Source organism: Malaclemys terrapin, chromosome 22 (assembly GCF_027887155.1).
Source record: "Malaclemys terrapin pileata isolate rMalTer1 chromosome 22, rMalTer1.hap1, whole genome shotgun sequence".
Taxonomy (NCBI): Eukaryota; Metazoa; Chordata; order Testudines; family Emydidae; genus Malaclemys; species Malaclemys terrapin.
Genome location: NC_071526.1, coordinates 12540035 through 12567762, shown reverse-complemented (window position 1 = coordinate 12567762; position 27728 = coordinate 12540035). Strand labels below are relative to the sequence as shown.

Genomic DNA, 27728 nt, shown 5'->3' with positions numbered 1-27728 from the left:
TCTCGGGCCTGGCCCTTTCCACAAATCCTTCATCAGTCTCACTCCAGGTGGAATGGCCCATCCCAGCATGCACAGCAGTGGCAGGAATGGACAACAGGCTGGAGTGCAGTTGTCAGAATTTTGTCAACTATTGAGAAGCAAAAGCCATGGGAGAAACCAAGCTGATGTTGGTTATTACTGCAGCAGGCGAATGGGTGATCTAGAGGCGGTTACGCTGCCCGGGCATCACCAATAATTGCTCTGTGGAAACCCTTGTGGGACACATTTTATTTTTCAGTTAAAAAAATATATAAACAACTCCACGGCTTCCTAACAGTTATTACAATAATCAAAACCACAATGAGCAGACTAGATACACATCTGTGAACAAACAACTGTCCCGGGGTTGGAGAAGGGCAGAGGTGGCAGGCTGGGGAGGGGAGATGCAGTTAAAAATGTCTCATATTAAATCACTCCCAGGCCCTCAAACCTACTCTGCAAAACAACCCCCCGGGCTGGATAGGTCCTTGTGGAGACCACAACCACCACCTGATCCCAACTATTCTGTTGCTCCCCCATGTCACTCCCACAACCCGCCACGATCCCTCTCTCTCTACCCTCCACCGCCATCCCTCTGCCTGTTGAGATTTTTTCCCCGGAGAACATCCCTGACCCAGACTCACATCAGATCTCACCCCATCACACCCGTGATGTTGTCGCCCAGCTTCAGACAGTCCCTTCTATCTTCCCCCTCAACCCACCCCTCACTTTATACCCTCTCCAGATGGGATGCCGCTGCAGAGAGTCAATACTGCCACCCAGCTGCAAAGGTCACATAAGTGCCAAGCAATGCATGGCACTCTGTCCCGTGCTGCGGGTTGTCCCTCTGCCCTGCTGCACTTGGGGGTAGAAACGACACCCAGAACTCAAAAAACAGGAATCAAGCCAGTCTCTTCCAACTAAACTAGACTGACCTAGACTCTTCCTGCCACGAGGAGCTTAAGCCAGAAAATACCCACCTCTAGCAATGCCACCAATGGGCAGAATCTCTGTATTCCACCCACAGCAGAGGTCTAAAGCCTGCACCTACCATTAACGACACAAACCCACCCCACCCAAATCACAAGGAACTCGCTTCCACGAACCTGCACTAACGTCCGTAGTGGGTGTTCATGTTAACAGCGAGACATCTACTCAGCTCTGGCCTCCCTCAGACCCAGGCAGACAAGAGCCATTTGAACACGGGACCAGCCCCAACATGCCAGGGCAACAGGAAAAGGGACTCTCGAAATTAGATGAGCAATGGTTGGACTTCAGGGCTGCCTTTGACGGGAGCATACAGCATCAATAGCTCCTTCCTTAGCCCACTGAGAACGCCTGTATTCAAGGGTTGCCTTGATTTCTGGTTGGCCTGGGGAGCAGAGGGGGCAGCTTAAATATAGATTAATGTCAAGATGAGAAAAGAGGTGCATGAAAACGCATTTGAACCCCAAAGCTGCTGGCTCCACAATGTTCCTCGTTCGCCAGACAAAACGCGGCACTCTGGGACTTCACAGCTAGACCACGTGGAAAGAGGCAGCAGAATCCGTTATTTCTAAACATCTCACAATGCCTCAAGTGCCTCACCTATGGGAGCCCTGCAATCAACGCTGGCTGCTGACAGCAGTGAAAGGAGAAGCCGAGACTGCAGGACAGCAACTCTCTTGTGAGGCTAAGGATTGGGGCCCAAGGCTCTGAGCTCAGGAGCTATCGTCAGGGCCCAGTTCTGGCTAGTTCAATTTGGGGCTCCATAGACGGGGTACGTCGTGAGGGGGAGGGAAGAGACGGGGTGACTGGCAGCCAGGGGCACTGCAACAGCCTAGTTTGGGGCATCACCAGGAATCGGGTTTAATGGGGGGGAATTAGCTGGTTTCAAACAGCCCAGTTGGGGCTATAGGAATTGGAACTAGGGATGAGAAAGCAGCATTTTGGGGGAGCCAGAAGGCTTGATGTTGGTTATGGGGTGAACACTGCCTTGGACAGGCCACTTCAGGGCTCTGGGGGGGGGGATTTAAATACGGAGGAGGCTTAAGCTGGACTTGGGGGCTAGGCAGGGAAAGAGGAGCAGATGCGCTCCTGGCAGTGTGATCCCAGGATGGATCCATAGGGGATGGGCTGTGGGGTTGAACACACTCCAGGGATTTGGGGGGGGGGGTGGGAGGGGGGGGTTCTAACATGGCACGTGGCTCAGGCAGTCCCTTCAGCGGGGCTCGGGGAGTGGGATGTAGAGTTTAGGAAGTGGAAGGCTGCAAGCAGAATGAACTCCGCCCCAGGCAGCTGAGTGCACAGCTCTGGGAAGCAGGGGCTGGGTGGAGGTTGTGGGGAGGGCAGTAACCGGTATGCTGGGGCACGCGGCCTTGGGCAGTCCAGCTGGAGTCTGCGGGGAAACTATTTCTGCATGTCACACTGCAGGAGGAGGACAATAGAGGGGTCGCTCTTGGCAGCTTCCTTGAACTCCTCCAGGGTGATCTGGTCATCCTTGTCCTTGTCCATCTTGGTGAAGATCTTGTCAACCCGCTGCTGGGGCGTCAGCCCGTCCTGGTTCATTCTCATCATGATGACCGTCCCCACCATCTTGTAAATGGCCTGAGGCATGAAGGACAGAGGGAAGAGGGGTGAAGTGCCCAGGAGGGCCCCTTCTGCACGGTGGTAACACCATGCTAGCGGGGGCAGGGCTGAGCGGGTCCACACAGCAAGTGAAGGGGTGGTTGTAGAACAGAGGTGTACTCATGTTCGTTTTAACTCTTGCTAGCTGGATAACAATAGCACAGCACAGGGAGACATAGGCTTGTACTGGATTGCTAGCCCATGCCTCCATAGGCACACAGCTACTGTTAGCCATGCTAACTGGATTAATGGGTAGGCTACACGCCACCCCTTCACCTGAAGCCCTGCCTGCCCACCTACCTGCCCACCCACGCTGCTGCTGTTCCTTCAGCTAGCTTTGATCTAGCTCAGGTGAGTCTACACACGCTGCAGTCACACCTTACTGACTGCAGCGTAGAGACACCCCCCTGGCTAGGTCTATAGTACACCTGCACTAGCTTGCATTGAGCTAGTGTGCTTTAAAAAGTAAAGTACATACCAGGGGACAGGTGTGATTGCATCAAGTGGCTACCCTGGACCACCACCCACGTAGCCATGGTTACACAGCTATTTTGCAGTGTGCTAGTGCAGGTAGATCCACCCGCGCCAAAAGTTACACCCTAGGCTGCAGAGTAAACATACCCACCCGCTGGTCTCTTTTCCCCTGCTGCAGTGACTGTGGGCCAGACTGTCTGCGGACGTAACCTGGTGCCATTCCAGTCAGCACAGAGCTGCATCAATTAACGCCAGCAGATGTGGCCCTGCATGGCTTCAGGACCCAGTCTACACCCAAGGCAGGGCATTCATTGCCAGAGGTGATTCTGTGATCGAGCACGGGGACTTAGGAAGGGGAGAGCAGGGCTAATGCTCCGGGGGAGATGGATTTACCACTAGGGGCCAAGGGTGTTTATGATCTAGGGTTTGGGGCTTGGTTTATACTGGAGTTGCTTTTGAGTTTGGACACTCGTGAGCTGCAAATTTTTTGAAGGGGCATCTATTCTAATCGCTTGGTCCCACTCTCCAGCCTCCCATCAGTGCTGGGGCTAATGATCAGAACCAGCCCACTGCAGCATCTTTGACCCCACTGTCTTCACAGAGACAGAGAGGCCAGGGCATTCCAATACCTCAATTATTTCTAGCATCTCCAAGCGGGTTATCTTCCCGTCTCCATCTAAGTCGTACATCTCAAAGGCCCAGTTCAGCTTCTGCTCAAAGCTTCCCCTGGAGGTGACGGACAGGGCACAGATGAACTCCCGAAAGTCGATCGTCCCATCGCCGTTCTTATCAAATGTGCGGAAGGCGTGCTGGGCAAACTTGGAAGCATCTCCATAGGGGAAAAACTGCAGGGCGAGAAGAGGCTAGTAAGATCTGGAGAGATAGAGGACCTGCGGTGCAAGGGAGCATATGGGATTTGTTGCTGCTTAGAGACAGATACATACAGAATCAGTATTTCTAACAGAGATATAGTATAGGGCATCAACTTAGAGATAATAGCCGGGGGGGGTGGGGGGGGGGGAGGAGGAAGATTTGGACCTATTTGATTCTAGGCACAAATCTGTGAAGGCCTGGCCGAACCAAGAACTTTAGAGGACTTCTTAAGCCTCTTACTATAGTGTGGGGGCCACTCTGAATATGGCCACATTCTGTCACTGCAGAGAAAGGGGCGTGGGAAACACCAGGGCAATCACATACTCCAGGAGACAAATTCAGGGCATGGCTCAGCCTGCAGATAGAGGGTAGCAAGCAAGGTTTTAGGGGCAGGAGGTTACGTTCTTGCTCTGATTGGACTTGGAAGGAACAATCAAACATTCGGTAGCTTAGAGCACGATCGGGGGCTTCTGTGGCTCCAGCCAGGATCCTGCTAGCAGAGGGAGATCTACTAGAGCTTTGCAATAACAATCCATCCCTCAGGCTGGGCTGTGCCAGCCACGGCCAGCAGCGAGTCCCAATTTCATCCTAACCATAAAGCTCTCAGGGCCCAGCCAGCACCAGCAGTGAATGGGGCAGTTCAATGGTGCTCTTGACCTCTGGCTGGTCTAGCACTACCTTCACCGAGGTGAGTTAGTGGTTTCAGCTAGTCACCAAATGCAGCCTTTTAAACAGCCGCAGCCCCATGTTTCCCAGCAGTTTACTCAGCGCCTGCCCCCATCCACCAAACACTGACCATCTTCTTCCCTCCCCCGTACCTTGATGTAGAGCTGCTGGAATTCATCCAGGTTGAGGATACCGGTGGGACAGTCCTTCAGGAAGCCCTTGTACCACTGCTTTAGCTCTTGCTCACTGAACTCTGTGCTTCTCACCAGGTCGTCCAGCATCTCAGGGGCCAGTTTACTGTTGTGTTTTCCCATCACTGACTCTGGAAAGAACAGCACAGTTCCTAGATGCTGAAGTACTGACCGTGTTAGGGAGAGGGCTGAGAGACAGGAATTCTTGGGCTCCCTTCTCAACTGTGCCACTGACACGTCTCTTCATCTCCGTGCCTCAGTTTCCCCCCACACACACTCTGCAAAATGAGGGTAATCATGCTGACCAGCCTCATGGGTGTGTATGGGAGAGTTCGCTAGTTAAGCGTTGTACAGAGCACTGACATTGTCAAAGGTCTTGGAAGCATCAAGTATCAATATTACCAATGTTTCAGAGGAGATAGAAACGCTACTGGAAAAGCCTGTGACTGATGAATATGACTCACTAGCCACCTCTCACACAGATCAAAGCCCTGAGAAGATCTGCCTACCCTCCCCACCACTCAGTGGGGTTGATGTTTCCATACTCACCACATCTCTTTGGGCCTTAACCAGCCACACTTGCAGTAGCATGTGTGACTAGGGCCACCCTGGCTCCTACAGAGAAGAGGCTTAACAGCTGATCCCAGGAGCACCATCTGACACCACTCACTTTTCAAGTCTTGTCTGGACACCATGAGACAGACCTTGGCCAACACCCCACCTACCAGTCATTGGCACCTGCCCTCATGGCCAGTAAAACCTCAGCGCCCAGTGAGTCCATCTCATGGCACCTGCCACAATGTAAGATAGGCTTCAGGAGCAGCTGAGAAGGCTCACAATATTGGACTCCTGCTGGAGTCGCAAGGCCAGTAAGAATCATCTCGTTCAGAGTTTTTCCTGGGATGATGTCACAGGGCCCCCGAAAGCAGCATGACGGGGTGGAATTTTGAGGACCCATCGCGCTGCCGGGGAGTTGCAGTAGCAGCTGGGAACCCTTTTCCTCCCTTCCCCATGGCTGTAGCAGGCCAAACCGGCCACCAGGTAGCAAGAGAGCAGGGCACCTTAATGCCACGTGCTCCGGCACACACCTCTGGGGATGGAGTCAGGAAGGCATCAGATCAGCTTAGTAAGGAAGCCTCCAGCAGTCATCCGACACTGTCGGTTCTAAGAGTGCTAGAATGTCTCTTGGCCAAGAGACAGCCAGCTTTCACTCAGTGCTTGGGCAAGGCTGGAATGCATATGGGGGGAGCAGGAGCAGAGGGCTAGTGGTAGCTGCAGCAAGGGAAGGGGTCTTTCCATAAAAACACTTCAAAGAAGGAGAGAGAGGGCGCAAGAGCGCGTGCGAGAGAGAGCACCGAAGCTGTGAAATCAGAGCAGTCGGTGGTCTGGGCTATGAAGGGTTAAATAAATTAGTATTCAGAGAGGAAATGAAAGGGGTGGAGCAGAGCCCAGGGGAGCCCTTGTCAGTGTTTTGGGGATCGTGTCACCCCCAGCTTTTAGACACCAGGAGGTAGAAGATGATGTTTTTGGAACAGTCTCACCTGTGAGGTTTCAACTTAAGATATAGAGTCGGCAACACTTGCGCACTACTCTCCGGATATTTGAGGTTGAATTTGAAGCCCTGGTGCCTGCAGTAACGTGAAAAAAGAAGAATCTCTGGGTTTGTAAAGAGTACGTTTCTAGCCCTCATGGAGACAGAGGAAGAGCTTGAAAAGGGTCACTTGAGCGTAGCCCAAGAAGCTCGGAACCAAGAAAGCAAAGAAACAGAAACCCAAGTTTTTTCTCTACACTTGTAATTTTAAGTCACAGTTTGTGATTTTTGAATGTTTGGGTTTGGCAATCCTGAGGGTCCATCCGCCTCTGCCCCAATTACTTAGCTCTGACAGACCAATCCACCTTTTAGTCCAATAGGCGTGTGCTTGGCCACATCTAAGAATTCCAGATAGTGGAGTGTTGCCAGCACTGATATAGGGAGGAATTTGAGACATCTCCCCACCCAGAACACACCTCTCTTCTCCACATAAGGCTGGCTGCTTTTTCCTCCTGATGCAAGTGTCAATAGAATAGATCCTCAGGGAACAAAGAGGGCTGCAGGAAAATATTTGAGTAGCTATAGATAATAATCTGGTGCTGTTTGCTGTGGTCAGAGTAGGGAGGCATGATTTCCGACTTCTATTCCTGACTCTGCATTGACCTATAAGCTCAGGCAAGTCATAGGTCAGCCTTTGTGCCTCAGTTTCCCCATGTATAGAACAGTTGTTATACCTGTCCAAGTGGAGCACTGTTAGTCTTAATGAGTGCCTGGCAAATGCTTTGAGGTTCTTATATGACAGCTGCAATATAATAGCCAAGTATTTACTGTGATGAATTCCTGAGTGGGGAACCAGTGTCTAATGAATTCCAGTGATGGATGCCAAACCCCCCACTGTGGGAGGTTAACTAGGGAGCAGAGGAGAGGGTACAGGCGCTCCAAAGAGGTCATTCCTAGCACAACACCCCCAGACATAGGTCCCAAGACAGAGCCCAAGACTTTCAATTCTAAAGCAGATACCTCTACCACTTGAGCAAAAAGGGAGTAAATCCATGAACAAGCAGCAGGAGGCTCTCCTCCTTTGTGCTCTAGCCAGCAGAGGGCAACATTTAGCAAGCGTGTTACATTGGGCTGCAGTATTGTGGATGTCACGATTTCAAAGGTGCTGCTGGGGCAGCTCTGACATTTGCCTGTCTGCATCAGTCAGCCCTTTATAAAATAGCACTTGCTTTCATGCCCAGGCTCTCCCACGGCCCACCGAGAAGCAAAATACTGGCAAGTCAGGCACTGCCTAGGCAAAGAAAGAATCTGCCTCGTTTTCAGCAATCGCTCCCACACAGCCTGGGTCGTTATTTGCTGTTTAATCCAATGACAGATGGTTGGCCAGGAGGACACTGATGTTACCTTGTACGCTTAAAAAAAAAATTAAAGAAAATTGGATGTTTAAGTTCATCAGGAGACAGACCAGAACAACAGACAAGCCCAGATCTCAGTTTGATGCATCTTCCAAAATGTGGCACTTTAAGTGCAAGTGATTTATAGACATCTGCTTTGGCACTCCTCTCTGTCTCCCCCTCCATGCCTGCCTCTTCCTGTACTGTCCTTTCCTGGGTTTCCCAGGACATCTTGTTCCTTGCCCCAAGATAAGAGATAGAGTCTGTCACTGACGACAGTCTCAAAATGCTCACAAATAAATGATGCTCCTTCCTAGCATAGGTGTCAGCAGCACAGCGCCTTCCTCCTGCTTCTCTATTAGTTCCAAGCCCAAGTCACAGGGTGGGACTTGAACCTGCAACCATCTGTCTGCAGAAGTGACTGAGCTGATAAGTGCCTCGGTGCAATCAACAGAAGTTTGGCCATGGATTTCAGTGAAGATCAGAGGCTGTGCCAACCTTGTTTGGGATCACAAGCCAGTTGTCTAGTCTCTTGGTACGGATGTTAATGGCTCTGCGTCCTGGATACCGTGCAATCAGGCATGCAGGAAGAGCGCTCGTCCTGTAAGCAGAGCTGGCTGGCGGAGGGACCGTCCCACCCTGCACAAGACAAGGTGTGTCAGGCATCTAGTCCCCTGCTGTGGTTCTCGGCATTGAGCAATCGGAGACAATCAATGTAGGCGTCTAGATCTGCAAGTTTAACCTTCAGCGAGCTCAGGGCCTGGGAGAGGAGATGTCACTGGGGCCTTTGATTTCGGATGCCCCCCCCCCCCCCCAGTATGGCACAAGGGGCTGCCCCATTGCTGAACAAGAGAAGAAGTTCCCAATTACACTAAGCCAACATCTCACCTCAGCCGCCGCCTTGCTCACCCACTCACTCTCTCCCAATGAAGCATGGTGGAGAACTGCTGGAGGGGGAGAAGCCGGCTCCTGGAAGAGCGTAAGCTCTGCCTAGCCCTGGTCTTTAAGTCACCCCTTGAACCTCAGCAGGTTTCTCAGCCGAGGTGGATTTTGCTCCAACACACATGGGCCAGAAGTTGAGGTGTGGGGGAGGGGAACGGGACTGAAGACATGGGGATTTTATTATGGGACTCTGGGGCACCATCTGGGAACAGAAGGCAGAACACCAGCAACTGCATGCTTGGCACTAACATTTCATCTCCAAAATCAGAGCCGATCCAAGAGAGTTACTGGTTGGAATGAGACCTGCTGCTAGTGACAGGGAGGGACCCACTCAGGACACTGTATAATGCAGATTCCCTCATCTCCTCTGGGGGGCACTCTCCCTCAGGGTCTAAATGCACCAAGCCACTCAGCTACTGCTCTCTCCCACTCTGCGGGTGGAGTTTAGGGTTCGTATCCTGCCTGGTGCCCACCTCTCCACCTTCACTGCAGGAACGGGCTAGAACGATGCCACAGCCTTGGGGCTCTTGCTCTGCCATGGGCATTTTGCTTAGACAAAGCAGAAGGATCTCTAAGCAGAGTGCGGACGTTTCAAGAACCCCAGTTTAGGAATTCCCAGCTTTGCTTCCTAGAGCTCCCCCACTCCCTGATGGCCCCCACCCTGCCACAGCCCAGAATAGTTGCAGCCAGCATCACTCACCAACTGCACCCATCCCAATCCTTCTCAGCATCCCCGAGGGTCTCAACTGCCGCAGACATCAACAGGAGCTGAGGGCACTTAGCATCATGGCCTTGCTGGCCTTGCCCTAGCTTGGGTCTCTTTTCTGTCTATTTCCCCTCCCCCTCCTGATTTTTGGCAGATTGTCCCCCCACCCCCCAGTGACTCCCCATCCCTGCAACTTCACCCACTGCAGAAGCAACACATTTGCCCCTTCCCAGACGCACACAATGGAGGGGCATGTCAATGCAGCTTCCCCTCCCCACAAAAACACCTCTACACTCTTCCCCTCACTGGACTGTCTCCAGGCCCAAGTGGGGCAGACACTGCCCAAATTCCTGGTCTGTCTCAGACATCCCTGCCCGGGTCAGGCATAGGGAGGTGCAGCTGCGAGGGGACCGAGGCCGAGCCACCCCCCTTCACGCAGGTCTCTGTTTGTGCTCCCGCTGAAGGGGGGCAGGGACAATCTCCTCATTACTCTGGTACATATAGGAGCCGGTGCTGAGGAGGTTGCCATGGCGACAGCTCCACTGTGGAGAGATGGTTGCCAACAGTAGCAGCATCCCCGAAGCTACCAGCCAACTCTTCCCCCTGTGCCTTTTACTTCCACAGACCTTTGTGCTTCAGCCAAAGTAAATAAATAAATCCCCAAGGTTAAATCATTCTCTTTTGGGGGAGAAGGGGAGGGGGGAGAAAGGGAAATCATGGCTGCGGTCCCAACTGGGAGGTCGAAGCAAAAATCAGGTTCCTTCTACATCTCCCACCAGTGCTTGTCCCCTGAGACGTGGCTTTTGAGATCTTTGGGTCCCTCACATAAAGCTGTCTACACCTTTCACGTCAGGGCTGCCTGCCCCATATTTTAAAGGGGGGGGGAATCTTTTGGTCCTGATGAATGAGATTAAGTGCTGCAATGCTGGATTTCACCCACTCCATGGCCAGCACCAGCAGTGTCAGAGAAAAGTCCATTCCAAGGGGAAGCTCCCTATGTCCCCATCCCCACTCCACTCTTACACCAAGACTCAGCCTGAGAAGTTCAGAGCTGGAAAAAATGCGTGAGGCCCTGCTGCATGCTCACCGACCTGTCTTCCTAAAAACCTGCATAACAACCTCACAGTCCAGCTCCATTTCACAACAAGGGGTCACAGCCACGGCCACGGGGAGTGCATCTGTTCTCCAGAAAGCCGAACGAGCCTGCAGACCTGGGTCTCGGACCTAACAGGGTCACATGTGCTAAACCGGACTGGCCTGGGCCAGTACCACTTGGATGGAAGATCTCCCAGGAACACCAGGGTGCAGGACATGCTGATGCGGATTCTTCTGAGCCAACACTGGTCACGTATCCCAGCTTGGTGCTGCTGCTAGAGACGCCCCTTTTCACATGCTGTTTGCAAAACAAGGTCCCAATTCCTTGTTACTATTAAAGATTCTTGGGGGGGGGGGGGGGGGGAGAAGGAGATGTGGTGTGTGAGTGAGAGAGAGAGAGAGAGAGAGAGAGCAAGCGCGCTCAGTGTTAAACTCATGCCCTGGCTGAAACCAGACTTGGGTCAATTCCTTTCTTCCCACTTCCAATTCTCCCAGCAGCTCTAATTGAGAGCAGGGGCCAGAGCATAGGTCTGGGACCCAGGAACACTGCAGTGCTAGTTCCAGCCAGGCTGCCTTGGGCAAGTCACATCACCTCTCCATGCCCCCAATTCCCCCAGCTGCAAAATGGGAAGACGCTTCCCTGCCACAGTTTTCCCTCTAAACTGTGGTGCAATTATGCTGTTTCACAATAGCGATGCTCCACCCCAGAAGTGGCTGCATTTCAGCAGCCAAGTGACAGGATCCCAAGCTACAGCCAGTAAATCAGTTTAAACCTGCAGAGTGCTGTGGGCTGAAAGATGTAGTGCTAGTGTATTTGCTAGACACAGGAAGCCAGAGCACAGGAGTTATTCTCTTGGACTCACGTGGAGCATGGAAATTCTCCATTCTCTGTGTTTTCCCATCTTGCTGCAGAGATTTAGGATTCTGATCATCAGAGAAAGGCCTTGGATACAGCTGTTTTGCTCCCCCCGTCCCTCTGATTGTGGGGCTGAGATGGTCTCCTGGAGTCCCCCTTCCTTCCATTTAGTGGGACTGTGTCCCTCTGCAGATCACCACAAGTTCCTGATTGAGTCTAGGCACAGGCCGCTCTGCCACTGATAGAGAATTAACCCTTTTGCTCCTAAAGCAGTCAGGGTTTTCCTGGTGCAAAAGCCATTGATGTGAACAAAGGCAGAAGATTGCTGGGCGGGTGGGTTCAAAGGAAGGGAAATGGCTGGGCTTGAGGGATCCCCTCCAGTGTGCAGAGACAGGAAGGACAATCCTTCCCAGTAGCTACACAATGAGGTTCCCACGTCTGCCAGAGTGGGCACACTTTGCATAAGAGAACAATGAGAACTGTTGTGAGGAACGCCCCAGGGTACGGGCGATATTTGCATGGTCCCTATTCAGTAGGAGCTGAGCCAGCGCTGGGAGCAGCATGTGATCAGCCCTGTGGGTTTGGGCAGACAGGAAGACATTTCACGTGTAGGTCTGTAAGGAGTGCAACAACACCTGGGTATGTAATATATCTAGCCAGGTTACATACACATAAGGAACGCGCATATTCAGGTTGTGCACTCATATCCATTGTGTGCGCAAAGGGGAGTGTACAAGCGTTGAGTGTGTGGGTGTACACACACGAGACGGGAACGTGTAGAGAAGGGACACTAAAGCCATATTTCTGAGGCCGCCATTTGATGCAATTTAGTTCACGCTTCAGGAGCCAGGGAATAAAGAGGCATCCCGGGCTGGGATAATTCCATTTTGCGCAGGGAAGGGGAGTGAACCCCAGAGGCAGGAAATTACATCTTGATCAGTGGAACAAGGGATTAAGTGGAGACCTTCATGGTTGCTTGTGGGACTGGGCGGGATGAAAGGAGCTGTAGAATTATTGGTCGTGGCCCCACCCAAGCTGCTGCACTAACAGTTAAAGAACCATAGCAACAGATTGATGCAAGACCTAGAATTGTGAGAGCCGGTTTGTGTGCCGTGTACGTTCCATTGTGTGGACAGTCTGCCTGGTGCGTGTGCACAGATCAGCACGGTGCGTGCCTCGACACACACGACACTGTGTGCAATCCAAAGATGCGGGCACATGGTGGAGTTTGGAAAGGGCTCCTTCATTCCATGGGCTGGAGCGTGTGTTACGGTGTTCATTCTCAGTTGTGCAATGGCACTTTCGGAAGGTTCTCCGAGATAAGGAGAACCCACCCCACATGCCTCCAGAGCTCCGATTGGTCAAAAGATAACAGAATCTCGATGAAACAAGTCTCCCTGCGCCCTGCTGCCTGTGTGCGGCTCATGGTACCTGCTGCAGGCAGTGGGGAACAGGGGGAAAAAAAAAAACAAAAAAAAAAACACTGTGGGTTGAAGCCCCGGGGAACTGGCTTGTTGTTGTGACTAAACATGGGACTCTGGATTGCAAACTGTTTTTTTTGAGACACTGGCCTCCAGAATAGCAATGCCACCACTTACAATACCTCGTACCCAAAACGTTCCTCAGGGGACTTACTGAGATCCCCTCCCAAACCAGGGCCTTCCCACCGGCAATGACAAGATGGCTGCTTTTATGGTTGGGGGGAGAGAATCTAAAGCTTTGGTACATATAAGAACTAACTAGCACCTGTATGCGCATTCTAGTATATGTGGAGGAATGATCCCCTTACTGCCCCCCCCCATACAATAAAGCATAAATTAAAACAACCCTTACAGTCCCTCCCTCCAGCCCACCGCCCCCACATACACTCGTAAAATCATGCTGCTGGGATCTGCAGCACGACACGGTCCTCGCTGCACTGCACAAACCTGCTAGCTGGAGGCAAACAAAGGGATGGGGTACAGAGGGGTGTCTGTGCACATGTCTCCCCAGAGACCTTACGGGTCTTTGACTGAGGTTGTGTTAGGAGGCTCCCCTGGGCTGAATGCAGAACAGCCCCCTCCTGAGAGCCAACCCATACCCCTCCTCCTGCTCATCTGCCTTTTCCCAAAGGCAGGGCGCCCCATGCCTGCCAGCCAGGCGCTGCACTCACCAAACCCACTGCCAGAGCTGTGGGGAACTTTGCAGAAGGAGCAGCAAGCATTCTGGGGTGATGCCAGCACAGGGCAAGCTCTGAGCTGGAGCCCATAGGGCACAGTAACCAAGGAACCAGAGTCCCAGCCTCTTTGCTCCCTCAGGAGAAGCAACTTAAACACACACACACTCCTTTGCAATAGATGCCACTAGTACAACACCTGGCTGGGACCAGCTCCTGTGGCACCCCAGATACAGCTCACTCAGCAAGGGGCTCTGGGTCAGAAGAGGGGGTGAGCAGAGCCGGCCACATGACAGGGCCAGCTGGGTGATCAGACCCACTCCCCCCCCCCCTTTAATCACAACACATTGTGTGATCATCAGCTATTGCTAAACCTCCATTTTATTTCTACCAACCCCCTTTTGTTCCCCAAAGCCACTGGGGCTGTCGCAGCCCCTGGAGCATTTTTCACCCTCCAGGTGCCTCTTACCTTGGAGGTGGACTAGGATGCAGGTGAAGCTGCCGTTGTCTCTTTGGCCCAGCGAGGTGTCAGCCCCAGGTGCGATGTCTCAGGAGAAGGAAGACGCTCCCTGCCCATGCACCCAAGAGAGCCCTGCTGTCCCCCCACCTGATCTGCCTGGGAGCTGCTTCTCCTTCTGGCTTGTATCAGTATGTGCCCCGCCCCGCTCAGAAGGGAGGAGCCGGATTGGTTCTGCTGGCAGGCTGATTGGGCGAGGAGAGTGTCAGTCAGCAGAGGGCTACAGGTGGGGCTAGGAGCGTGATCCCCGGCTGCCTGTCTGCTGGGCTGACTCCAGCCCGCTTTGCTCAGGGGCGTGGGGCGCTTGGCCTCGCGGGGTGCTGAGCAGGGGGGAGGTTGCTCCCAGGGCTCCGAGGCTAACAGGGGGTCTCCTGTGCTCTGTCTTCTCCCGGAGAAGGGCATGGTGGGATGGGGGGAGATGCAGGTCCCAGGATGTTATAGGGAGACAAGGGGGGGGGGGGGAGGGAATAGCTTTCATTGGACTAACTTCTGGGGAGGGAGAGAGGCGAGCTTTCGAGCCCACACCGAGCTCTTCTGCAGCTGCTTCCTGTCAGCTACCCCATACCTGCTTGTTGTTCCCGCCCCACTGCAGCATCCCGTGCCACCCAGGGCTGCTGTGCCGCCGTGGGGCGCAGACATCTCCCCAGCTCTGCCAAACGCAGCGCCAGGGGGTCCCCGACAAGCATGGGCCTGCTAAACCCAGGGCTGCGAGTTCATTCCTTGAGGGGGCCATTTAGGGAACTGGGGTAAAAATCTGTCTGGGGATTGGCCCTGCTTTGAGCAGGGGGTTGGACTAGATACCTCCTGAGGTCCCTTCCAACCCTGATAGTCTATGATTCTATCCGTTCTGCTCGCCTTGTCGCTCTCCTGGCCTGGGTGAGGCTCCACGCTTTCACTCCTCCCAGCCCCTGCATGCCTGAACGTCCTCCTGACCCTGCATGCCAGGCCACCTGCCTGTCTCCACCTGAGCCAACAGCACTGCCCTCACCTCGGCCTGCATTGCAGGTACATGGCATTAAATCATCCAAGGAGGGGCTAACATGGAGCCCACCTGTGGCCCGACTTACAGGCAGCTCCTTATATCAAGTCACTGAGCCTTGCTAGCAAGATAGATGACTGAACTTCATTGATCATTCCTGTGCATGTGCCCAAAGTCCTGTCCCCTCATGCAGTGGGTGCAGCATAAAGTCTGGGATGGAGTCTCGGGGTGTTGCCCCAGAGTCCTGGCCAGGGGTCTAGTGAGGAATGTATAACAATAAACATAACTCCTGCTCATCCACCCTTCCTCTTGTGCAGAGCCGACACTAGACATAAGCAGACTAAGGCTATGTCTACACTAGCACTTTTGTTGGTAAAACTTTTGTCGGTCGAGGGTGTGAAAACACACACACACACACACACACGACCGACACAAGTTTCACCGACAGAAGTGCTGGTGTGGACAGCGTTATGTCAAGTACATAAAAGGTTGTTACAAGGAGGAGGGAGAATTGTTCTTCTTAATCTCTCGGTTTAGGACAAGAAGCAATGGGCTTAAATTGCAGCAAGGGTGGTTTAGGTTGGACATTAGGAAAAACTTTCTGTCAGAGTGGTTAAGCACTGGAATAAATTGCCTAGGGAGGTTGTGGAATCTCCATCACTGGGGATTTTTAAGAGCAGGTTGGACAAACACCTGTCAGGGATGGTCTAGATAATATTTAGTCCTGCCATGAGTGCAGGGGACTGGACTAGATGACCTTACAGTGGCGCAGCTGTAAGGTCTGTAGTATAGGTATTGCCTAAGCAACTGCTTAGGCCCCTGAGCAGCTGAAGGGCCCCACCTATCCACTTTTTAATCTAAGAACTTGCCTGTTTTAATACTGGGGGGGGGAATATTCCTGCTTAGGGCCCCCAATAGGCTAGCACCGGCTCTGCCCTACTGCTGTCCTTTAGTGAGTTAGGGCTAATTTAGTGTGTGATCCTGACATGCACTGAGCAGCCTGGAGGTCAGAGAGAGTTGGGTGCTCGGCCCCTACGAATCATGTTCTTGGAGCTTGTTCGGAGCTGGGGCCTGTCATATTCCACTGATCTGTAAAGCGTCCTGCCCACCCACAAAGCTGGGTTGATAATAATAAATGCAGCATCCTTTGGATACAGAGAGATGGATCCTGAGCCATCGTGACGTCTCACAGAACAAGGAGGGGCCGTGCAGGGAAATCCGCAGGGGAGTGAGGTTTGGATAAGATCGTTGGCATAGGGTGACCAGATGTCCCGATTTTATAGGGACAATTTTTGGGTCTTTTTCTTATATAGGCTCCTATTACCCCCCCCCCCATCCCGATTTTTCACACTTGCTGTCTGGTCACCCTACATTGGCACTTGTGCCGGGCTGTGCCAAGGACCCCCTCAGCCTGGGGTGTGATGGAGACAGCACTGCCAGCAGCAGGAAAGTCTGGGCGTACGAATGTATTTGGTCTCAGTCACCAGGGAAGTCTAAGTCACGTTCCAGTCTCCTCTTCCAGGCCTGCCCCTTAAAGCCCTACTGGGTAGAACACTGGGACTCCAGTTTTGAAGGAGACAGCTCCATGCCATGACATATTCTAACCGTGGCATCTCGCTGCAGCCATACCAGACCATCCCCCCATTCAGGAAATCCAAAATGATGAGCAGGACAGGAAGTGAGGGGGAACCAACCCCAAACTGAAATGTTGCTAGCAGAAGGGGAGGCTAAGAGGGCAGCGGGTAGTTCAACATTTCCTTAGCAGGGGGAGGAGCGTGCCCAGGTCAGGATGGACACACCGGTTCTCCACGACATGCCCTGCCCCTTTCACGCCCTGGGGAGAGAGGAGCTTTTGTGGGGAAGAGCAGATCTGCAGATAAAAAAAACAGTGAGACCAACTGATTTCAGAAACAGAGGCGAATGGTTTCCATGGCGACTGCCAGCAACAGGAGGATGTGTCTCCTGGTGTCCTTACTTCTCAGATGCTGCTGTGTGTTCCCAGGGCGGCCGAGCCCATATCTAATGGGGCCCTGCTGCAGTGGTCATGGGGGAGCAGCTCCACCTGGCAGGGGAGAGGAAAGGCTCTGTGGAGATCATTCCTGTCACGTGGAAAAATGCCCTCCACAACTAGGGTACAAAACAATGGGGCAGCTGAGAGCGTGCATTGAGCACCCCTTGCAGATCTCCCAGGGCAGCTACCTCACCAAAGGGACAAGCCTGGGAAAACCTGAACCTGCCCACAAGACTCGCCACGGAGAGAGGAGAACGCTCCAGGCCTCTGGCTGGAGACGGCAGCGGGGAGGATCCATTGCGGGGGGAGGCTTCTCGCAGAAATGAGGCAGATGGTGTCTCGTGCGAGGGACTGGAGATGGACCGAGGGGATGAAAAAAACCGGGGAGCCGGCTGGCATTGTTCGGTGCTCCCGAGAGATAAGGGTGCCCTCATTGCTCAGGCTAGCTCTGTGGCAAATAAAGCTCACTACCGTCTGGAGAAATAGGGGATATGCCCACTGCTCTGGACAAATGGGGTCCTGGGACTCTGGAGGGGTAAGTCCCAGAGTCCCAGGGGTCTCTGCACTATAAGGAGTTGGGGGTGTGGCCCATGCCTTGAGCAGTTTCCTGGGCGTGTACAGAGCTGAGTTGACATGGACCATGATCTAGCAGGATGGGGTGGGGGACTAAGCTGCCCAGAGGGAGCTCTTCCGCTAAGAAGCCAAGGTCATAGCAAGCATGGCTGAGCTTAGGCCATCGTATGTGACGCAACACAACTTTCTTTTGTGCATTTTTCCTACTGTGTCCCACAATGCTTTGCGGCATGAGCTCACACAAGACACCAGATGGGTACCGTTTTCTCCTGGGACGTTGCTCGGTCTCCCACACTGGTCACCAACCCTGCTCTGGAGGGGTCTGGAGGGGTCTTCCCTTCAGAAAAGGGTTTAAAGTACCTATGTCTTTACTGCGTTCATCCTCCCAGCACCCTTGTGAGGCAGAGCAGTGCTGTTATCTACAGGTACAGAGAGGAAACTGAGGCACGGAGTAACTAAGTAACTTGCCTAAGGTCACACAGTAAGGCAGTGGCAGAGCAGATAATTGAACCTAGGTCTCTAGCTAGTGCCGTAATCACGGGGCCATCCTGAAGAGCATGGCAGGGAGGGACTCTTTGTATGAAAGCCTCCCACTGAAACATGTGGCTTACTTTAGCAATCAGCTCTGAATGCCCCCGTTGCAGCGCTGGAGACCTCCTCTGCCCACTCTAGGGAACAGCCCCTGCCAGAGGCTTAGGACGCTGGACTGGCCAGTGTAGGTGGGATGCTTGGAGGCTTTGAAATGCCTTTCGAGTTCAGACTAGTTACTGCTGATGCAAAGAGGTGACACTTCTGGGGAAAGAGCCCATTAACCCCAGCCTTTCCCTGTCCAATTCATTGGGATATTTAAAAAATGAAGCAATTTTCAATGAAGAGATTACGAAGCCCAGTGGTGCTGGAACACTTTTATAGTAGGGGTGCTGTGCCCCCCCCTTACCCCGTCTGTGCCCTCCACCACCCCCTAGAGCTGGGGCTGGGAGCCAGACAGGGACGCAGACAGGGGGAAGGGGGCCCAGGCTGGGGCCACAGCTGGAGGTGGGTACGGACCCCGATCGCAGGGCTAGCAGCTGGGACCATGGGGCCAGCAGCCGGGACCCCTGGCGTAAGACCCGGGGGTGCTTCCTGCACCTACGACGAAGCATCTACGGATGCAGCGTCTTGATTGCACCCAGCCAAGGAAGCAAATGGTTTACAAAGGAGGATACAGATCCTGAAAGCAGTTTAACCTGGGCCTGTCACGGGAATCCATCCATCATCCCAGCTGTCCTACATGGGGCTGGAAAACCAGAAAGCAAAACCCAACAGGAAATATCCGTCTTCTCTTCCAGAAACACATCACGGAGGAACTGCTGTCTGGCTTGAAATCAGTGTCCCTGGTGGTTAAGGGCTCATCCCCCCTCCCCACTGCCCCCTGGCTAGGGGCTCAACTCCCCCCACTGCCTGCTGGCTAGGGGTTCACCTCCCCAGCAGCCCCCTGTCCCGCAGCTAGGGGCTCATCTACTCTGGGACCCTCCCCCATCACCAGCTACGGGCTCACATCCCCCCAGGATTTCCCCGCTGCCCTGTAAAAGCTCACGTTCCACAGGATCACCCCACCAGCTAGAGGCTCACCCCCCTAAAGGAATCCAGAACGTCATCCCTTCAGCATGGTGCATGCTGCCCACATTGTCCCCCCTTCCCTAGTGAGACAATCTCCCTTGAGGCCAGGTGGGAGTTCAGGCTCCAGGATCGGGGGGGGGGGTTCTACCCAAAGCCCCCTCCCCCTGCTCTAAACAGTTGCACCCTCTTTCCTGGCAGAGGGGAGAAAGGTCAGAATCCGTGCTCAGGCTTGGGTCCCCCCCTGCCATTTTCCCCCAGCACAGCTCAGCCCAGCCCTTCCACTGTGAGCTCTCCCCAAAGCAGAGGGACACCCTCCCCCCAACAACGGTTCCTCTGCCCCTCGGCTATTTACAGCCCATTCGAAAAGAGAAGAGGCATCAATTAAAAAGAGCCAGCTTTTTTCCTCTCCCTCTACGGATTCTTCAAGGGCCTGAAAAATTAATGAGAGATTAATTGAAACCGTGTAACGGCTGAGCCCTGGGGAGAACGGGAGCCCCCCCTCCCACCAACAGCAAGGCCAGGCTCCTCCTCCGACAGCTCTGGCAATTATCAGCACAGCCTGGGCCAGCGCCGGGGACTTCACGCGTCTGCGGGGGGGCGGGGGGGCAGCCGCTTGGGCATTAGAACCACCTCCCACGAGAGGGGAATGGGAGCGTTCCAAAGAAAGCCAGGCCGTCATGCAGAACCCGCTTCCTTCCTTCCATCCCGCACATGAAGAGCAGAGATTCATAGATTCTAAGGCCAGAAGGGACCATCGGGGTCATCTCGTCTGACCTCCTTTAAAGCACCGGTCAGAGAACTTCCCCAAAACACTTCCTAGAGCAGAGCTTTTACAGAAACATCCCATCTTGATTTAAAAATTACCCGTAACGGAGAATCCCCCATGACCCTGGGGAAGTTGTCCCAACAGTTAATTACCCTCACTGTTAAAAATGGATGCCTTATTTCCAGTCTGAATTTATCTAGCTTGAACTTCCAGCCATTGGATCCCGTTAGACCTTTCTCTGCTAGATCAAAGAGCCCATGGTCAAATATTTGCTCCCCATGTTGATAATTACAGACTGTGATCAAATGGCCCCTTAATCTTCTCTTTGTTAAGGCTAACTGGATTGAACTCCTTGAGTCTATCCCTGTAAGGCACATTTCTTATCCTTTAGTCATTCTCATGGCTCTTCTCTGAACCCTCTGCAGTTTATCAACATCCTTCTTGAATTGTATTCCAGCAATGGTTGTATCAGCACCAAATCCAGGGGTAAAATAATCTCTCTCCTCCTGCTCGAGATTCCCCTGGTTACACACCCAAAGAGCATAAACTGATCAGAGCGAGACCTCCGCCTGGTTATTGAGGGTTGTAGACAACTATCTAGCTTAGGTACTTATGTGGCCCCCATATCTGAGCACCTCACAATCTTTCATATTTTTAGCCTCACAGCCCCACTGAGAGGCAGGGCTAGGCTAGTACCCCAGCTGGGAAACTGAGGCACAGAGTGGCTAAGGCCCAGATCCTCAGTGGAAGTTAGAAGCCTAAGCACTTTTATGGATCTAAGCCTAAGTGACTTGACCAAGGTGTGTCAGGCTGCAGTGGCAGAGCTGGCAATTGACCCTATGCCACCCAAGTTACAGGAGAGCATCCTAACCCCTGGGCCAGCCTGCTGATCTTAAATGAGCGCTGGCAATTCTTGTGCCTGGCCAGTAATGCTATTGGCAGGAATGGGTCCTGCTGGGTGCTGGGCACCTTAGAAGCATCTGGGCCATATTTTGGTGACTAACAGCTGAGCGCTTGGGCAGCGGGGTCTGGACCTCAGCACTGGGCTAGTTCCTTGCCGAGCTGGAAGTGGGTGGGTTTCGGGCTAGGAGCTATTGCCCCTTGCTCCGTATTGGCTTACATGCCGCACACGTCTGAAGAGGCAGCAAAGCAGGTCCTCGCGCCTGGAGCCGGCCTGCCACCCTCAGCAGTCTAGAAAGCAACTCAGCCCCCAGCCAGGCTGCTCAGGGTCTTGCCTCAGGACACTGCGCCAGCTTTGAAATCAACGGGAGTCAGGTGTCTAACCTGCTCAGGCGCGTTTGACCATCCCACTGGGTGCCGACGTACCTTTCGAAATCTGGCCCTGTGTCTTTAGATTAAGGATCAGGGCTTAAAGCCTACAGTGCAGGATACTAATGTGCTGGACGGTCACTCAGCATCACCCAGCCAGATAGGGCCCCCGCCCCGGTGTCCTGATATTTTCTTCATCTCATCTGGTCACCCTACAGCCAGATGGCCTTGGTGTTAATCAGAACCAGTTCTGGGCTGCTGTGGAAACATCTGGATGTGCCTTGTTAGACCAATGGGGGATGAATTACACTGTCTCCAAACACCCCAGTGCTTCCTGAACAGCTCTAGGGCAGTTAGTTATCTGTCAGGATCTTAATTAAAGCTTAATCTGTGAGCCTTTCTCCGGCCCAAATTAGAGGATTCCTCATTGAATCATCTTCCCTAATCACTCGAGCTCTTCTCCTTAAATCTTTCCTTCCTCTTTCACTTCTCCGTTTTCACTTCTTTTTCCCCATTTCCCCCCTTCTACACGGATATTTCTCCTTTGCATCCTAGCAGCAGCATGTGCCACTGACATTCCCCCAGTCAGTGCAGCCTCAGATCTATGGATAATGTGAAAGATGCCCAGCAAGACAGTGAGCCTACAGCTTGGTAGTGGCCCGAGGCTGTCACCTTCAGGGAGCGACACCAGCTGTGCTGGGCGACTGTACTGGGATAACTAGGCTCTAATGATATTCCTAAAATCTCCCCCGCTCCCCCCCACCACCACCACCCAATCAATGCAGGAGGGAAATTAATTCTCAGAAGAACCCAAGCGCCGCCCAAAAATCCAACATACACAGGATGGAAATCTCTCTGGTATTGCATCCTTTAGAGAGAACAAAAGCCCATGTGTTAAAGGGGTGACTTCCAGCTCCCAAGGGTGCTAGATGACCAGAAAATGATGAATTTAATTGGACAATTTGCTTGTTACCCTGCAGTCCTGCGAGTGAGATCCAAAGGAGGTAGCATGACTAGTGGTTAGCGCACAGGTGTGGGCATCAGGTATTTCTAGGCTCTCTCTCCAGCTCTGCTACCTGTGACATAGAACAAATCACCGAACCACCCTGTGCCTCAGTTTCCCCACCTGTAAAATGAGGCAGGGGCATTGTGAGGGTTAATGCATCGGCGTTTGAAAAATGCGGTGAGCTCCTCAGCTGGAGAGCACTATAGACAAGTGAGGTCTGGTTATGTTTGGTGCACTGAGACCTCACCCCTTCCACTACACCCCCTCTCCCAGTCTCTTGGCTTCTCCTCCTCTACCCAAGCAGAGCCTCCTTCCTCCAAACTTAACCCCCCCACCCCTCAGTCCTTTACCTGCATCTCTAAAGTGACCTGTTCAATCCTTCCCCAGCAGGCTCGGTCAGGGATCCAGGAGCAGAGAAAAGACAGCAGGGCCTTCCCCCCACTACCCAAAAGGAGCGCTTTGGCCACAGCTTTTGCATCCCAGCAACTACTGTGGCTTCTGAGGGCTCAGATTCTGCCAGGGCTGTGACCTTGTTCACTGCCTGTGCACCAGCCCCTAGGAAGAGGGTGATTAAGGTGATACGGAGCCCACCCGCTCTAGTCCAGGTGTGGCTCAAATAAAGGTCATTCCCACTTGCTGGCTGTTTGGCAGCTTATGTGAGAAGCATTCGTGAGCTCCGTCCAGTGTCTGCATAGCAAAACCCATTGCAGCTGGCACTTCTCAGTGGAGAGGCCAAGGGCTGAATCATGGGCCATGGAGATGAAACTCCCCGCATGCCCTGAGAGGGGGATGTCCCCACAGGACGCCTGCCCCGGGGTAAAGTGCCTGTTGTGCAGCGAGTGCAGACAGACATCCAGATCCTCTGTGCCTCAGTTTCCTCATCTGTGTGTCTTGCAGTCACGCAGCATGGAACTGCATGTGTTCAACCCACAGTGAGATATTTCATTTTGCTTTGGAGGGTGGGTTGTGAAAATTCAAAGCAAAAAGTCACTTTGAGACCAAACGTTTCATTTGGAAAAAAATGTCGAAACAAATCATTTGGATTGGGTGGGTTTTTGTTTTGTTTTTGACAGAAAACAAATCGGGGAAATCCAGCACTCGTTTGTGAACCGACGCCACTAGTGTCAACACAGGTTATACCAGCAAAAAAGTGATTTTGTGGGTATAGTTGATACCGGGTTCTGTGAGCAAAATAAGCTAGAACAGTGAGAGCACTTTCATGTCAGTATAAGTGCATCGATCCTAGGGATTTTGCCAGTATAGATATATTGTAAGAAGACCACACCCCTAACCACCATTGCTACACCAGCAAAAGTTTGTAGTGTAGACCTGGTCTTAGTAATACTGACAAACTGATTATATTAATAAACAGACGTATAAATCTCCTTCGGTTTGAATTTTTCTAAAAAATCTTGGAAATGTTTCTAGTTACCTGAGGGTTACTTGTTAACAAGTTGGTAAATCTGTATTTGGAGCCAGAAATTCAACTGCCTCTCCCTCTGTAGTGTCTTATGTAGTAATAGAACCCAGAGGGAACTAAGGCCTGGTCTACACTAAAAAGCTAAGTCGACCCAGCTATGTAACGCAGGGATGTGAAAAAGCCACACCCCTTGAGTTGTGATGTAGTGAAGCCAACCTAACCCCCGGGGTAGCCAGTGCTAGGTTGATAGAAGAAGTTTTCTGTTGACCTAGCTGCTGCCTCTCAGGGAGGTGGATTACCTATGACAGGAGCATTAGTGGTGGCTATCTGCAGTAGTGTTTCAAGGGTAAACAAGCCCAAAGATTTTAAGGTGACTAGGATCTGACGGTGTAATGGTAGCGAGCATGTATTAGCTACCCCGTTTTAAATGTCTAGTCTAGACACAGTACACTGCCTTTATCACGTTAAACTGGTCAAATCACAGCCCAGGGCGGAGTCAGGGCTTTAACTTGACCAGTTTAGTAACTGTTAAAGGCACACTTCCTTGTCTAGATTGGACATTTATAATATGTTAGCACATGCTAACAACACACCTTAAATCCCAGTCTAGACACTGCCAAAGGGTCTTGACATTACAAGGTTGCACTTTCTCTATTTGGCTTTGTCTGGACTATGATTTAAAGGGGTGATGTTAGATTGGGGTAACTAGCTCAAGCTAATTAGCATCTTCTAAAACGCTTCGCTGCAAAAAGTAGTAGCTAAATAATAACTAACGGCAGAAGCCAACTTGATGTAACGCCCTAGTGGAGATGAGGCATTATAGTTTTTACCTCCATGTAGCTGACTGAGGTCAACACCAGGTGAGGGGGTAGAGTGTAGACTTGGACTAGCTACATCAAGGTAAAAACTACCTGTGCCGTGTCTCCACTGGGATTGTACATTTAGCTAGCTGTCGCCATGCAGAACCCACTCCTTTTTTGCAGTGAAGACACAGCCAAAAACTCTAATCAAGCCAAAGCAATTGTACTTTAGCACCTGCTGCTAAACTGGTCAAATGAAAGCCTAGAGCAGGGGTTCTCAAACTGGGGGTCGGGACCCCTCAGGGGGTCACGAGGTTATTACATGGGGGGTCGGGAGCTGTCAGCCTCCACCCCAAACCCCGCTTTGCCTCCAGCATTTATAATGGTGTTAAATATATTAAAAAGTGTGTTTAGTCTATAAGGGGGGTCGCATTCAGAGGCTTGCTGTGTGAAAAAGTTTGAGACCCACTGGCCTAGAGGGCTGCCCTAGGCATTGTCTTGACCAGAATTTTAGAAAACGTTGATTAGATTGAACTAGCTAATTAGATCTCGCCTCACATCTTTAAATCCTAGTCTAGACAAAGCCCCAGTGAATGTACTTGAAAAAGATGCTGGCTAGGAACAGAAGGCCTGCTTTTTCAAAGATGCTGAGCGTAGAGATTACAGAGACCCCAGGGCTTGCTTGTCTGTTTTCTTTTCCCCACCTTTTCCCAGGGCTGCTCTGTTGGGTCTTTATTCGATCCCACACCATGAAGAGATTAGAGAACCAGGATGCCATGGTTGGCGTGAATATAAGACTTTGTTTTCTGTTTACACAGCCCCTCACCTTCTTGCTATATGCCCCCTAGTGGCCACCCTCAATAGTGGCTGTAAATGTTCACAACTAACACCACCGTGAGCAGTCACACCTCCTATGGGGCAGGCGCTACAGATGGTCAGCATGAAGAATGAAGGGCCTGATCCCTACATTACTCCAGTTTTATACCCACTGCAACTCTATTGATTTCTGGGGCACTGAATTGCTTTAAGGCTGGAGTAACATAGTGGTGAATCCAGCTCGAATTCTTTTTAAATGTCAGTTTTAATAATCTCTGATGCTATTTGCAACACAAAGGAATTATATGTATATGCATGTGTGTCCAGGTGCTTCGCTGGTACAAATGCGTCAGGTCGAGGGGTGTCAATGGAGCTCAGTTCATTTACAGCAGGTGAGGATCCCATGATTTCTAATCCCTGAAAATGTCTGCAGTTATGGAAACATCCTGTGAATTTCTCTCCCCCCCCCTCCACTGCAGGCTGGTGTCTAACTTGTCTGTTTATGACAGTCCAGCCATCTCCATAACAACCGATTCCTCAGACACGAAAGGCTGAATAACTTCTAACCAGGACTGGATCCCTGACAAGGTGAATGAAGAGATTTGTTTTAAAAAGGAGTTTTGAAAACAGGTGTGTTTGTTTTCAAACGTTAACCTAGGTTGTACGTCGCACAGTCTCAAGGTATATCGTAGCTAGGGATGTAATGCACCATACATTGCCAGCAGGGGGCACAGTAGGGCATACATATTTCATATTTAAATGCTCAGAGGCAGATACTGCAGGAGCGCCCAGTGCATTTTTAATGTGAATTCACCGCTAGTGAAAGGTGCTAGACGGACAGCCCTGGATAATGAAGTCCTCTGTGTAGCCACAGAACAAGCCCAGCAGTGCAAGGTTCTCCCTTCACACTGGCCTTGTGCCTCTGTCCCCGGCCTGCCGGGACCACCCCACCCCACCCCTCTCTAGGTCTGAGAGCTTCCATCAGAGTCCAGGTCCTGTTCTTCCCTGGGCTCTTTGCTGACAAAGGGGCCAACTGTGGTTAGAGCTGTAGGCCCTGAGTTTCAGAAGTGCTGAACTCCCATAGCTCAACCAGAAGTCAGTGGGTGCCCACCCGCCTTCCAGTCACTGGCTTGGCAGCAGTTGTGGAGCCAAGAGGCTGCAAAGAACAAGAAGCACGGGAGTTTTAAGGCACCGGCATTAGATCAGGTTGGAGGCTATTGAGGCCCCAGCATCTGTGCAGCACAGGAAGTGGGACTGTCCAAGTGCTTCAGGGCTGCAGTGTTTGTACCACGCCAGGAGGGGTTATCTATCATCCGGGGGGCGCTGGCATTCCCGTGTCAGACAGCTTGGCGACAGCAGCGCTGGAGAAGCAGGCGCTGTGCCCCAGGGCAGCAGGGTCCGTGCAACACTGGGGCAGCAGAGCCCATGCCAGGCTAAAGTGGCATAGTCCAAAAAGCCTCAGGGCGGCAGGGCAACAGCAGGGCCTAAGGAGCTCGTGACCACATGCAGGCTCCAGGCAGCACCAGTGCAGCCACAGCACTGCCTTGCAGCAGCGGGGAAGGCTAAGCAGCAGGATCGGGCGGTGTCTCAGAGCAGCTTCTGGGCAGAATGAGAGCTGCCCCAGAGGCCAGCCGGCTCTCTGCGGTGCTGGAGCAGTCAGGGAAGCTGCGGAAGAGGCCGGGGAGAGACACAGAAGCCACCCAGAACTATCAGAACCTCTGGGCCTGAATTATGCCGAATCCCTTGCAAACACATCTGGGGTTTGTCCCCAGGGCATCTTGGAGCAGGAGCGCTATCTCCTCAGCTGGGGCTCCATTTCTCCAGCAGTCCAGGTGCTACTGTAGCTAGGACCTTAGTGTCTCTGAGCGGCTTGTCCCCTTGAAGGATTCCCACATTAGCAGTCCATCCTTGTTCCCTTCTAGCAGTTGTTTCCAAGGCAGATAAGACCTGTGGCCTCACTGCATTTATATCTGCTTGTTTAGCCAAACTGTCAAATGCAAAGGCTGCAGCTGCCCCTTGTGGCCACCTGCAGGGTGGCAGAGATCTCGGTCGGGCTGGTGCAGCAGAAGGGGACGGAGGGAGACGGCGCTGGTGGTGAAGGGTGTCACAGGCCACAGACAGATCAAGAGTGAGGGATCCTGCAGTAACTCAGAAGATCCTGCCCATCACGACTAGAAATCAGATCTCCATGCAGAGCCCAACGGTTGGCTCCAATATCTCCCTCGGCATCGCCCCTGCACCCAGGATCTCTGCACCCAGCGCGCGGCACTTTCAGAATCTGCCCACACGGGAGCGGAAAGCCTTTGAAAATCTGGCGCTAAATGCAGCATCGGAGAGACTCCCAGCTCTGCCAAGCTCTTGTCAGGCCTTTGGTTCCTGTTCCATCCTGCAGCTGGACACAGCAGACCCGGTTCCTTTCTGAGAAGCAGATGGAAACACACGGATGGAGAGCAAAGCCTATTTC

At 52.4% G+C, this 27728-nt stretch overlaps 1 protein-coding gene across 1 annotated transcript; it reads right to left on the bottom strand.

Moving 5' to 3' along the window:
* Positions 1 to 247: 247 nt before the first annotated feature.
* Positions 248 to 14142, bottom strand: HPCAL4 (hippocalcin like 4). Its single transcript, XM_054011688.1, has 4 exons — positions 13978 to 14142; positions 4791 to 4960; positions 3729 to 3944; positions 248 to 2604 (listed from the first exon to the last, which is right to left on the bottom strand). The coding sequence occupies exons 2-4, from the start codon at positions 4950 to 4952 to the stop codon at positions 2407 to 2409; spliced, it is 576 nt and encodes a 191-aa protein (XP_053867663.1). The 5' UTR covers positions 4953 to 4960; positions 13978 to 14142; the 3' UTR covers positions 248 to 2406.
* Between the last annotated feature and the right edge of the window lie 13586 nt (positions 14143 to 27728).